General features: G+C 38.5%; 1 protein-coding gene across 1 annotated transcript in view; it reads right to left on the bottom strand.

Annotated features, from left to right (window-relative positions):
* Positions 1–14,848, bottom strand: part of LOC139708357 (WD repeat-containing and planar cell polarity effector protein fritz homolog) — a 76,999-nt gene that overhangs the window by 47,993 nt on the left and 14,158 nt on the right. Inside the window, 5 exon segments of the mRNA XM_071620318.1 lie at positions 135–233; positions 6,354–6,445; positions 7,711–7,782; positions 12,048–12,098; positions 13,649–13,719. Of these exon segments, the coding sequence (XP_071476419.1) occupies positions 135–233; positions 6,354–6,445; positions 7,711–7,782; positions 12,048–12,098; positions 13,649–13,719 (385 nt within the window).

Raw genomic sequence — 14,848 nt, 5'->3', positions numbered from 1 at the left:
CGGGAGAGGTGTTCTGAGTTCGGAGTCAGGTTCTGGCAAGTGTTCACAGGCCGAGCTGGCAACCTAATAATCTAGATCCCTAAAAACCCAGAATAGCCACAATCTGCTACGCCATACTGGTTCGGCATACGCACTTGGTGAGTGTTAGGAGAATGAAGTCTTGTGCATCGGGCAGGCTATCCCATGAATATGATGGACTTGCCCATGAAAGCCTCTGAAGGGATGATTCGTGCCTGAAGGAGGAGAAGAAGAAGAAAAAAAAGGACTTTATAAAGGTATATTTATCCTCAAATATATATTATGCAAAAATGGATTGAGAGAATGCAGAAATATATGTAGAACACATCAGAATACACAAATTTGTAAAGTTTTAACTCCGTCATTGCTGAATAAGAAGACTACCACAGTCTGTGATGCCACAGTAAAACACCCTGGTCTGGATACAGTGTCTCCTGCATGATTTTCTTGGAAATTCTACTGTTTTGAAGAACTGTAATATATGAAAACACCCTCAAATTTCTGACAATGAGGGACAAATCTAGGTTAAAAGGGAAATTGTGAAATATTTAAAGGCTAGTCTGATATGAAAGAGTTAAACTTTATAAGCACAACAATAAAAATTTGATCAAATTCGGATAAGGATCAAGGAAGTTATAGAATTGTGACAATTTGCTAATTTTCACAAAACTCATTTTGAAAAGTCTATATGAATATGCAGATGAGATAGCTGATGATGTCATCTCCTCACAACTTGCCATGTAAATGTGTAGTACTGTATGTACACAAAATCTTGATATTTTCTTCATTTGTGTGTGTGTGTTCGAATGCAATTGTGCCCCAGTCTCGAATCCTAATCTATTTATCGATAATATCTACCATATCACTATTCTGAAATTATTCAACGAGAAATAAAATTAGAGCAGTAATATTGGGGGTGATACTAGCTCACTTATATATATGCATATATTCATATCAACTGTTTGAGCACTGCTTTGCAATGATAATGAAAACTTCATAATTTCATAACTTACCAAATTTCTACCTAATACTGTTAAAATTTTCACTGTTGTGCTTACAAGATTTTACTCGTTCTTTTCGGGCTAACTTTGAAGTGGTCCAGAATTTCCTTTTTATACTTTATACACTCTAGTGACTGGAATACACATCGCTTTATCTATAGCTGCCTAATCACATTTGTGTAACCGTAGGTCACTGCTTTATCAAACAAAATTGATAAGCAGTTTTGCATATTTGGTGTTTATTTTCTGCTATTTGTTTTTCTCGATTTTTGGGTGAACATATTTCCTTTGTTTAGATAGATTACTTGTATATCACCTAATTTGAAGCAGAGAAAACGGCAAATGATAGTAAAAGCAGAGTAAACACAAGCATGATCAAACATGATCCCATAAAAATGTGTGACAGTTACTGATTTGCTGGGTATTTACTTGTTTGTTTGTTTGTTTTTTCCCTCATGCTACTCTAGGAGAAGTCTTGTTGCGACCGACTTCTGGCAAAGGATGTCTGAACTGATCTGGTATCAGACAGGATAAACCCTTTCTGTATTAATCACACTGTGATATGCTCAAAACCCTGCCAAGGACTTGATTGAGGATGTACAGCCACTAAGCCTTCGTGCCAGCCATTATCAGCCCGCATCTCCGCACGCCCACAGACAGCTTTTCTCTCTCATTGACATGCATGGCTTGTCTAGCCCTGATCAAATATTATCATATCAATGAGGTAATCTAAAATATAAGGGATTTTGGCAAAAATAAACATTTGAAACTTTGATCCTGAGCCGCTTTTGGGTTAATCTATATGTGCAGAAATATCACTGAATGTGATTAATGCCTCTGCCAACCAGTGCTCACTATGGGGGGGGGGGGGGGAGGGGTAATAATGAAGTTCAAATACAAACATTCCCAGTGAATATTTGTTTCCACTGGTTGGAATTCACATTCACAATCATATCAGGGCTAACTTCTCCATAGCAACATGTTGCAGTGTATGATAAGAGAAAAACAGATTTACAAGATTAACCATGTAACAATTTATCAATGACGTTATAAGAAAACATTAAAGGGGAAGTCTAGGCGATTTTCATAATTTCATATCATGTAGTACATAAATCGACAGCTCCATGTTTAGATTCATGGAAGTAAATGTGGTCCTTGAGCAGAGAAACAAATATTCTGACAACCCAAAACACATTTAAACTGAACAAGGTAGCAGTTTCATCATACGAATGCATGAGTAGGAGGCTGACATATTTCAGAAATGTAGCAATGTAATTCCATTGCAATACCGCTTGCCTTATAACAAGGCCACCTGTGTAAACTTTATGTATATATGCTTCCTTCTTTTGTTCTGCTTCCTTGAGCCCCCTTGCATTCTTATGATGAAGCTGACCAATGTCATCATCCTTGTTCATTGTGATTTGATATAAATCTTGAATACATTCTTATTCCTTATCCCAATCGCTATAAATTCTAAAAATTTGGTACCCAGTATATCCAGTTTATACTTGTTCCAAATTAAAAGTCTGAAAATCAGCCGGAGTTCCCGTTTTTGTGAAGGGGGAAAATTCTCATTTCTTAATTGTGAACTGCTACGCATATCAATTCTACATTTAGAATATATACAGTAGACAGACAAGTATTACCTTCTTAGAAATGTCCTTAAGTATTGATAACAAAATGTTGACCTGCTTGTTAGATGACAGCGCCTTTAAGAGTCACACTTTTAGCGGTCACATCAAATTTCAACTGATAGAGAGCTGTAATCCATGAGATTTATTCACAAAAATGTGGTTACCACATCGACACAATGTCCAACTTTGATGAACAATGTCATGCACAATCTAACCCTTACAGCAGTCAAAAGTGAAAAATTTTACATTTACAAATCCAAAACTGAAGAAGCTATTCAATCCACATGATTACCGTACCATTTTATTTCAAAACATGTTTCCATGGCAATACATCATACAATATTGACAACAAAAAAAAACAACTAACCCTGTCTTGTATATGTCAATATGAATATTGGAGTCACATTGCTGAATTTCAAGTCACAAATAAAAAACAACAACACACAAACAAACAAACAAACAAACATGTGGTGTCCGATCCACAAGGTTTATGTATGCTCTTATTTAACGCTGTTAAAGTGGCAACATAATCTATATCTTGCACATCTGCAAATGAAAGCTGTCACATGTGCAAAATTTCACATCAAATGCTTAAAAGCTGAGGGAGTCTGCTCAATCAAAAAATTTTTTTATGATTTCATCAAAAACATAGCAATGCACTGTTCAAAACTGATAAAAGATGAAGCTTGCATATCTACATGCTAGAGTGGTCACATGTGCCAATAAATTTCAAGTCACATGCTCAAAAACTGATAGTTCAACATCAAAAATATTCTTGTGTTCACTTTAACAAAAAAAAAAAAGATTAAAATGCTGTTATCATGACAATGTATACACATCAACCAAAGATGTGTTTTGCACATCTACATATTATTATTGCAGTAATGTATGCTAAATTTCAAGTCATTGCTCAAAACTGAAAAAGTAGTTTGACAGACAAAATTATACATCAGAGTGACAGACCAACCACACATTTATTCCTATATAAACACACTTTGTGTGGCCGGGGGTATGGTAATATTCCTGTCAAGTCTTAGGACAGCAAGAGGCATATATGAGGCTCTCATACAGAAAAAATTAATTAGAGCAAGGTGTCAAGTGTCTGGTAAGTTGCACGGGTTTATGAAAAACATTGAAGTCTTATTCCTTCTATTTGCTTTGTTCCTCTTCCCATTTGTTAATTAAAAGCCTATAAAAAACAAAAAGGATAACAAGGTAAGGTGTTTTTTCCTTGTCTGTCTCTCTCTCAACTGAGGGATTCATGACATACAATATGTCATTTGGCTTTCCCAACAAAGTGCACACACTGTGAAATACAGGGAGCTCTCCACATGTGCAGGGTAGCAGCCATATTGGAAAACATTCTGAAGTTTATTCCATAATCAATTCTTGCAGCAAGTTGTTTTTATTGCAGCTGATTGACAAATTTCCCTACATCGACAGAAATAAACACCCATTGTTCAGTGTTTGAGTACCGGTAATAGCCACGATAAAAAGTAATGAGCATAGATGCTCAGGTGGGGTCCAAACCAATGACATCTTGACTGCCAGACAGGCGTCATATCCACTAGAATACCAAGCTTCCACCTGACAGCTAGTGATGGTTATGATCCCTTATAGCAGCTGGTATTGTGTATTTATTAAACTAATAATTTTTGCATCAAGTTGTCTCTAAATAGAATGCAACTGATTGACAAATTGCTTTCCACAGACATAGATAAATTCTGAAGCTCGTTTCCAGTGTAAATGGAGTCACTGTAGCACAAGAACATGACTCCAACCTGTAAATCATCATACAAGTCCCAATTTGCAGAATAGCATACTATCCAATATATATGTATGGTGTCAACAATACCAATTTCTTCATTCCACTGGCATCAGAGCAACAGGTCTAGAGCTTTCACAGTAACTCTTTAGGTGCCGTGGTGTAAACCCAATGTGCCACATTATTCTGAAATAGCAGTGAAGTCATGTCTTGGGAAAACATTTTTTTTTTTTTTTTTTTCAAATCTATGTAACTTTCATAAATTTGTGTTACCCTTGACACAAAACGAGCAAAGTTGTAGAGAAAATGCCAAGCTTTGTTTTGATGTAAATTGTTTGACAAATCTACATTGCATGATTATTCTGGAATTTATGAGAAAATCCACTAGAGAATATCGCTTGATAGTCAATCACTACACAGAATGCAAGATATATGTGACAGGATTGGAATTGCGAAAAACGTTTTCAAGGTAATGTGACATTTGGTGATTTATCGATCAGTTTGGGTGGGTTCTGTGCATTTGAGAAGAATATGTGAACTTGGCATACCGTCAACCGAGTCGGCGTGCGAACGTGGCACATAAGGAGTTAAATAAGAAAGTGCTGTATATGCCAAACAATGCACAAGTATAACACTTTGCAAAATTGGAACTTGTAAGACAATTTCACAAGTGGTTGCATTTGTGATCTAGAACCACATTAACCGAATAAGAACATAGTATCAATGTCATATCTTTTCAAGTGATACCAGTCAACTTGAAAAAATTCATGATGTAAAACCACAAAGAGAAATACAGCACACTGAGTCAGCAGCACTAGTCCTTAAAGAACTAAAGCACTCAAGGAAAGTTAGGTATTCTCAGCGTTGTCGGGAAGTTAAATTAGTTTCTAAGACAAGAGATTAAGGTCTCACCTGAGCGGCACACTTTGCCTATAGATAGAGATACTTCACCTGAGGCAAACTAAAATTTACATAAAAAATCTCGAGATTAAAGGACCTATCTCACTGGAAGAGACTTCACCATGACTGCTGCAACTGATCAGTCACTGCTACTCACATGACTCCCGGGCAAAGTCCAAGATGTCTCCAAACGAGGTGACACCTTATTTGCCTGGAAGTCGCAGAGACATTGCAGCTGTGACATCTGCGGTAGGTCACCAATGGGTCTCCACAAGATCATGGAGACATCTCTAAGACCTCGCAGACCAAATTAGTCTCTGTGAGTTGGCAAGGTCGTGGAGATATTGCGGAAACATCTTCCCAGACTATATGGACACTGAAAAAAATCTCTAAAAAAATTGAACATGTTTGATTCTCTCGCAACTTCCAGGTAACCAGGCAGGTCTCCAGGAGACGTCGTGTAGGCATCTTCGCAGTCACTCCACGAGCAGCGAGACTCAAGTTGCCACAAGGTCCTTAGTCTCCGAACCAATGAGCTACTCACTTTGGGGATTGCTGCAGGACCTTTGGGGCAATACCCTACTATTGAGTATTTGGGGCCCCATGCCAGGGGCCCTTTAGGCAAAACCTTCCTAATTTTTAGTATTTCGGGCCCTATGCCAGGGGCCCCCGGGGGCCCATCATCACCATTTGTACTCACCATAATCTCTTTCCCCCAATGATTATTCTTGCAAAGTTTGGTCAAAATATAGTCACCTGCTTTCAAGAAGATGAAATTATCCAAAAAAAAATGAAAATCAGCTACTAGTAATTTGGGGTATTTGAGATTAGAAAGGAACAACTAGGGTCCCGTTTCATAAAACTTGTTATCAGTGACGACTGCCACATTTCTAAGACAAATTTGCTCTCAGCCAATCAGATGCAAGGATTTCAGTAGCTTATAACAGCTATCATAACTTGTTATTGACAACAAGTTTTATGAAATGGGGTCCAGGTGATTCAAGCATGCGAATCTTTTTGACTGGGATGACTCACTTGAACTGAGATGACAGCGTCAAGACTGTGCATGGCTCCAGCTGCTCTGACAACGTGTAGAAGAACATTGAGTTCAGTGCCATGTCCAAGCACTATTAATGGGGAATACAATAACAACAAAAATCTGTGAACAAAAATACAAACAAATGGGTGTTGCAGGCAAACACAGCCATGCTTAGCTACTAGTCAGGGATACGTAACATTCATTCTGAGACATGTGCCCTGGGAAACAAATTCCTTGACATCTACAGCTGTAAGCCCTAAGAACGTCTCTTTCAAAGACTAAGCAAGATGGGCTGATAAGAGCAACATCGGATACACATGTTATGTATACGAGTCAACAGAGTGGCGTCACAATACCATACATGTACATTCTTTACCATCATTGTTGCTTCACAGTCAATCAGAAACTGCCTTTTTTCTTTTTCTCATTTTTGGTACACAGCCAGGTGTGTCCGGTCTCTTAAAATACAAGATATCATTATAATCAATTTATGTTTGGCATAGAAATATAAACTGATTAATCATCAGTCAATTAATCAAAGACACAGAGTAGCTTCACTAAGATTTGTACCTGCTAACAATGACCTAAGTCGAAATCTGTTCGCATCAGCTGAGCAGAAGTGTGGCCTCGCAGTTGGCTTTCACAAAGTTGGACTCATGCCAGGCGTGATACAGTTCATTTTCCATAAAAAGCAATCTCTGTGAGTGAACCATCTACAATGTATGCCACTGCAGATATTGTCCTCAATTCCAAGCAAGAACTGTCTGCATGCTTACTCCACATGAGCTATCATTTTTGACAATGGTATAGTTTGACAGTCACTAACACATGACTTACAAACACAGGGACGCTTTTAAATCATGTGACAATTAACCATCCAACACTTGATATAAATCTTTGTGGACAGAAATTCTAGTCTTGCATAAAGTTACACATTTAATTGTAGAATTTAACATGAACTTGACGCTTAATCATGACCTAATAACTCATGATTAAACCTTTTTGCAGCTTGTTGGCTGCATGCGATTCAATACTGCTGCCAGGGCATGATGTGATCATCACATACAAGTAGCGCTCTACATACCCACTACAGGACGGAGAGGGCGCTTCACGAACAGAAGTCAGGTACAGTGACTTCCGTTATTTGATTGCAAAACACTCCAAAACAACTCATAATCCTGGCGAATCGCATCAGCCGAATACGTTTCTTGGGAGAGCGTTCCAATATATTGCAAGCAAATTTAGAATGGTACAGGATCAATTTTGAGCCCTTCTAAGAATTATGTTTTAGCTTTAAACCAATGAAACGACTCAGCGCCTAAAACATGTAAATGCTTAGAAGCCTCTGCTGACCTGTATTTCTCCCGACGAGCTTCCCACGATGAACACAGAGTCACTGGGGTGCCAGGAGATGAAGTGTGGAATCTGAAAAGGGCACACAAGGGACGTATAAGAGGATGTGGATGTATATGGCTCGGTTACAAAATCATTCATAGCATACAGCATTACAATCAAATATGCAAATGAGATGGAAGTGATGATGTAACCGCCATCCCACTCTCCCATTGGTCTGGCCATTACAGAGGACAGTGCTCGCTTGATTACTAATTAGCTCTTTGGCTGAATCACTTCTACTGTCTCTCATCGACAGCCTAAAAATGATGATGATGATGATGATGATGATGATGATGATGATGATGATGATGATGATGATGATGATTCACAGCATCTTATGGCACCATATATCTGCTTCCAAACATTCAAAGATGCAGACTCCTTCAAGAGAGTTAGGCATTGAACATCTGGTGGAAATAAAAAAAAGAAAGTCTGGAGTACAGCTTTGAAGTGCTCCACATTGTCAATTTCACAGAGAAATGATGGGAAAGGAGTTCCAAAGCGGAGGAGCGACAGAGGAAAATGTCTGGTCTCCATATACCTTGAGATGTGTAATGGGCATCTGGAGAGTAAGGCCAGATGAATGAAGGCCAGGGAGATGATGTCACCACTCGATTAGGGGAGACAGACAAAAAATGACAACTAATATTTCAATATCCTGTCCATTATGGCTTTTTCCTGCATTATATAGTATGCCAGATAGAAGATTGTTTTTTGGTTTTGTAGAACACAGATGATGCTATATTTGCTGTTCCGGGATGGATCACAATTTTTTAAAGACAACGCAACAGGACTGCATTGTGCAGGTACTTGCCTTGTGCTTCTAACCCACACATTATATAGCTAACTGCTGTGTATGTGGAGAATAAGAGTGATTTCTCCCCATGTATGAATGTTCAGCATGCATCGTGGCAATTTGCCTGTCTTTCTCTACTCCCTTGCTGGCAAGACTATGTGTGTGTGTGTGTGTGTGTGTGTGTGTGTGTGTGTGTGTGTGTGTGTGTGTGCACACGAGTACGTGTGAGTGGGTGTGTGTGTGTGTATGTGTTTGTGTGTGTTTGTGTATGTGTGTGTGTGCGTGTACATGTACGTGTGTGCGTCTAAAGTAGGTAAGCTGCATTTGCATTTATGAAACTGGAACACATGGACCTGGATTGATGATTTGATGTATAGTCCGACCTCTAATATCTAGACATGTCGTGACAGGGGCTCATAAGAGATTTGGCAGGATATGCGAAACTCAACGATTAATACGGTACGTGCAGCTGCTGAAGAACGATCACCCGTACCATGCCCTAATTTAATCATAAGTTTTTTGTCTATGTTCTTGCGGTGATTTGGGGGTAGTGAATGTCTGAATGCATGTTATTTAGATTCAAATTAGATGTGAATGTACGTTATTGGGAATAATATGTAATTCATGTGAGTTTGTGTAGGAATTTTGCATGAGTTTGAAATCCTCTTTTCCCTGGTAATTATTAGATTGAAAAAAAAAAAAATGTGGGAAAGAAAGAAAATATGCCAAGATCCCATCCAGATACTAGAGAGATCTGGAAAAAGGGAGGCTGGATAGGAGAGGTCGGATTGTATATGTTCCGTGTATTGTATTCTGTTTTAGTTTTATCCTGTTTCTCCACACATTCTATGCTAGTCTGGTTTCCACACCCTTTGCCAGTTTCAGTCCCTTCCACAAAATGCCTTTGTCTGGAAGCCAGACTAGTTCTATGCTTGATAAAATCTCGGAGTTCTGGGTTTTAAAGACTTGACTAATTGCTCATCCAAATATTCAGGTCAGGAATGAGGATAAAGGCCCTGTCACACCTTTTCGCGTAAGCTACACAGGCTTGTTGCGAGTAGAGATTTTCCAGCAAGCAGGAGAATATTCTGTGTGAGGACAAGGATGTTGGCAAGTTCCGTTCTTGCGTCTTACCAGCTAGACGCCTGCTACTTACCTGCTACTTGTGTGTATTCCATGTGACCTGCGTGAGAGCTTCGAAACCGATCCGTTTTCAGTTATGAGCAACATACGGGGACTGCAAAGTACCTGCGCTACAGCTGCGACGTACCTGCGTGGGAGTTGCCTGTGAGGTGCTGCCGACAAAAGAGCCTCCTACTGGTGTTCTGTGTGTACTTCCGCAGGCAAACCCCCGCAACTCACCCAGAACGAGTTTTGAGCACGCTCAAGGCCTTGTCACACCATGTCTGGGAAAGCCTTGCGAGTTGACTTGCAGGAAAAAATTTTTGCCTAGATAATGACATTCTGCAGAAGTTCTGCCAAATCAAATTCCTTCAGACGGATTCCTTCACCGAGTTGTCAGCTCTCACTTGCCACCCATGCGCCTGACACGCACGTCACACGGAATGCACGTAAGCAGGTAAGACGCATGCGAAACTCAGCCAAATCCTTGTCCGCCTGCAAAAATTGGCCTGTGTGCTGGGAAATCTTCACATGCAACGAGCCCATGTAGCTAGCCCGGAAAAGTGTGACAGGGCTTAAGCTTGGCTGCGGGTAAATAGGACTTGCGTGCAAAAGTCCGCGGAATTACGGGTGAGATACATGCTAGGTACTGTCATGTGTGGGTCATCTGTGGGGACCTCCAGGTAGCAAAAAATTTTTCTTCCCAAGTTGCATACAAGGCTTGCCTGGAAAGGTGTGAAAGGGCCTTTAGGGGAGGGAACCTGAGATAGCATAGTATGAATACTAGGTGGAGGTGTACAGGTGTTTTGGGGTGTATGCGTGCACGTGTGTGTGTGTGTGTGTGGGAGGGGGGAGGGAGGGGGAAGGGAGTGGTAGGTGAGTGTGTTTGTCTGGTATGTTGTGATATTGGTTGAGCTGGGAGACGGAGTGGAAGGGAAGTAACTGGACATAAGGGGTGGAGGATAGATTATGTTTATAGAGGACATTTAAAAGATGAGATGATTGGTTAAGTTTAAAAGGAGAGGAATTGGGGATGGTGGCGATATGTTATTAGTGATATATATGTAGGTGTTCATACGTAGAAATATATGTGGGATTAGTGGGCTGCAGTAGGGGAAAGATTTGGGGTATAGGTTGGCAGGGAGGGTTTTGTTGTTGTTTTTTATATACATAATAGATTCTGACAAGTTATTTGTTCACCTTGTTTGAATACATGTTATTATCTGGGGGGCATTTCATGAAGCATTTTGTTCGACAAAGTTGTCGGACAAATTTGCTCTTAGCCAATCAGATGTAAGGATTTCAGTAGCTTGTAACAGTTTGTCAATAAAATATCCGACCAAAATGCTTCATGAAATGCCCCCCCCCCCCACCCCCATCATGATAATTTAGTTTTAAAGGTGAAAAAGGTAAAAATTTTCCAGATATTTTTTCTTTAATGTAATGAGTTCATTTGTATATACATGTATGCAGGAAAAAATTCAGAATTGTCTGGTTCATTTTGTTAACTCATTTAAAGTGACTGTGTAAATGCTCATTTGCATTATATGGAATCAGAAATAAACATCACTGGGGGAAAAGTGTGCATTTGCATGTATACATGACTGTTGGGTAATCTGCATGGGCTTACAAGGACCACTGCATGAGCAGGAGCCTCACTTTAATGGGAGAAAAGTTTGCCTTAAAATTCCTCCTGATTCCTAAAGATAATTCATTTTTTCTGTTACCACGTAACGTTATTTCAACTTCAACTTCACTTAGAAAATGAGATTTTTTTGTGATGACTTGCGGGTACTCTGACTGGGAAACTTGGAGGATATAATATCAGCTAATAAATTTGGCTATACATCTTCGCTAATCTGCGTATGCAATTGCTAATAGCTTTGGTGATTCAGCTGTTTTGCTGAAATTTGTGAAATTGTATAATTTCTTTTATCATTCTGCTAACTCAATCTCACTGTTTGCCAAAGATTACATTAACATGTGTGGGATTTCAATTTTATGTCTTTTTTCATACAACTGTTTTGTGAAGATCTTTAAAATGCTAAATTTTATCAAAGTAAATGTTCCTGCTTTTACATCATTCACATTTAAAGCTGTTTCATTCTGCTAATTTGATTTTCTCTGTTTGCTAAAATCATTATGGATATGATGTGAAGATTGATTTGAATGTTTATTATTCTGTGTTAATCTGTCCTGCTAAGCATTTGTGATGTGTGTGAGAAACTATATGTGTCACATGATCATATGTTTTTGATATTAGAAAGGAAAATGTCAAATCATGTGTGAAAAGGTTCAAGACAAACAAGAAAACAGGTAAAGTTTCTAGAACTGAGACTTTCTTAACTTGCAAAAATATTAACTGATAATGTCTTACCAAGTCTGCTTGCACAAACTGTGTAATTCTCTTGCTCTCATTGTACAATACCTATATGTTGGGAATAAAAGAAATAACATAATATAAAGATGCTAATTCTCTTGTATTCACTGTTTAATAAAAACACATCAAGAAAAAAGAAATAATGTATACCGGGGGTATGCAGCATGCTATCTGCACATCTTTCAAATAGCCAGAAAACAGAACCCAACTGTTCCTACCATAACACACAATGTCTATACTGCAAATTGGCTATTATACCTTGTGCCTCCAATGACAGAAAGGAACTAGGTGATAAAGTGGTCTACTTTGCATTACAAGGCAATACTTTAATGCAGCTCCACATGATTATCATTATTTTACAAGGACACAAATTTGCACAACATAGCAAAAAATGTTTTAATCTATATGACATACATTGGGCATCTCTACATGTAGTTTGGCAAATTGCGGACTTGCAAAAGATTTCACAAACAGATCAGAGAATAGTTTTCCTGGTATCACATTGTTATTTGCTATGTATCCTTTAAAGCACTGCTACACAAACTACATTGTGTAACAGTTTTCAGCCAAAGAAGTGCACAGGATACCATCTGGAATATTATTCACCTACTGAAATTGCTAATCAAATTCAAGTTGGAAAATAATTCCCAGCATATCCAGTCATTGGTATCAGGCTGCAGCTCATCTTAATGACCACTACATATCACAACAAAGCAAATGGGATGTCCAATTTGAATATTTTTAGCAGAGGCATAATGGTATGCTTGCAAAACTTCATAGACATAGAAACCTGTCAACATTTATATCAATTCATCTGAAAGCCTGTAATATTTCACAGAATGAATGATACAAATTTGAAATTAAACCAAATTCACTTTAATGCCCCAGCGTGATTACCTAAATACATTTGTTTAAAGTGTGCTGATATACAGAACATGAATATACATATTGCAGTCGATGACAGCATAAAATCATTTGAACTACACGTAGAGATCACAGACACACTCATAATACAGTCAAAATCATCAATAAAGAGTGCTGGAGGGAAATAGGAAATGCTGTCTTGTAATGAGGTGGTCATTAAAGACAGGTTCGATGCAGTGGCCATTTTGACAGAGACATTCTCAAGGTACCTTTGTACACAATTACACACTGTGTGTACACATGTGTAGACACAAAAACCCATGCTACCACCACCACGAAGTCAATAACCATCATGCACACATATTGTAATATAAATCAAAAGCATTTTCCAACTGCTCAACTTTCATACTCAACACAGACGACTACATCAAACATAATTCATAAACCCCCTTTGTGCTTGTCACAAACATTATTGTTGTTTTTGTTTTTTTTCCTTTTTATGCTGGTATCTACAGATAATCTTTGTTTTGGTCGTCTATTGGAGCAGCTCCATCAGTGATCATTGGTTGTGTTTGAAGCAGACAGGTGGCTATCATGAAGCAGTTCTTCACATACAATTCCTGTATGGAGGATTTTAGTAGTCACTACAGACATGTTTCCATAGAAGTGGTCGCAAAAGCAGGTTCAACTGTATACACACATTCACTCAATCAACTCTACAGGTGTTTCCTTACCAGTTTACAATCTGCACAGCCTAGGATTAGTTTGTCTTCATTGTGGTTCCTGCCATATGACAGCACAGGAGCTAATGAAAGAATGAAACAGAAGCACAAGTGGAATTTGAAAAACAGTGAATGTAAAACAACACCACAAGACATTCATGGTTCTTTCTTTAGCAAATAGTTACCAGTATGCAAAACCCCAAGGCAAAGGAAGATATGAAAAATTTCTGCTCTCATAGAGTCACAGAAAAACAAAATATCAACTTGGCAAAATGACATAAAAGACTGAATGTGGGATTTCTATATCAAACTCATTCATCTCACTTCATTTTATTGCATGGCAGTAGTATTTAACACATGACTCTTCTCCTTCCCATGAATGACAAAGATTTTGGTGGCAGCCACACATCAGTAACAGGCTGACAAAGGGTGCGTATATCTACAAATTTTCTGCGGCACAATCACGATCCTAAAAACGTTTGAGGCATTTTCGGGCAATAGATAATAGCAACCATGTTTTCAAATGTGTTTAGAAACGCCGACTTGAAAAGCCATTCAAAGGGTGTTTTGAAACGCATTTGAGATCATAGATCACCTTTCTGAGAGTAGATAAAGGCAGTGCTATTTTGAAATGCGTTCAATATATCTTCTACGCCATTCCAAACACGTTTTGAAACGTGATTCTCTCTTTCGAGTCGGATGAATGCAGCCAAAGGCTGACAATCAGAATCAGTTCTTATGTTATATCTATTTACATATTAAAGCACAAAAATGATACATCTTAAACCTTTCCTCTTGTTTCTCTCTGTCATTGGTTTCTACAGTAATGGAAGCATATCCATATCTAACAACGTTTTTTTCATTTCCATAAGAACCCTAGAACCTGGTGGTTTCCATCATTAGTACAATATCACTGCTAATGCCTAGCTCCAAAGGGATTGTCACAAGAAATTATAAGAAGTACAAATCAATCTAATTGCACAAGGTGAAATACGAAGGTGTAAATCTTGACGGTGAGAAAGAATCATCAAACTACTGTAAAAGCTGATATTTCCTGCACAGGCATTTCCGTGAATGATGAGGCCACAGACATTTTTGAGAGATGTTGTTTCCTCGATTCGACACCGACGCTATCGTAATCGTTCACTCTGACACTTTACTGTACATAGCAATATTTTCATGTGTTCTTGCATTCATAGCCCAACGGTGATT

This window comes from Diadema antillarum, unplaced genomic scaffold (genome assembly GCF_040938485.1).
Source record: "Diadema antillarum isolate AM-2024a unplaced genomic scaffold, OU_Dant_1.0 scf00000036, whole genome shotgun sequence".
Classification (NCBI taxonomy): domain Eukaryota; kingdom Metazoa; phylum Echinodermata; class Echinoidea; order Diadematoida; family Diadematidae; genus Diadema; species Diadema antillarum.
Note: the sequence above shows the minus strand (reverse complement) of the source record. Positions and strands in the feature narration are given on the sequence as shown.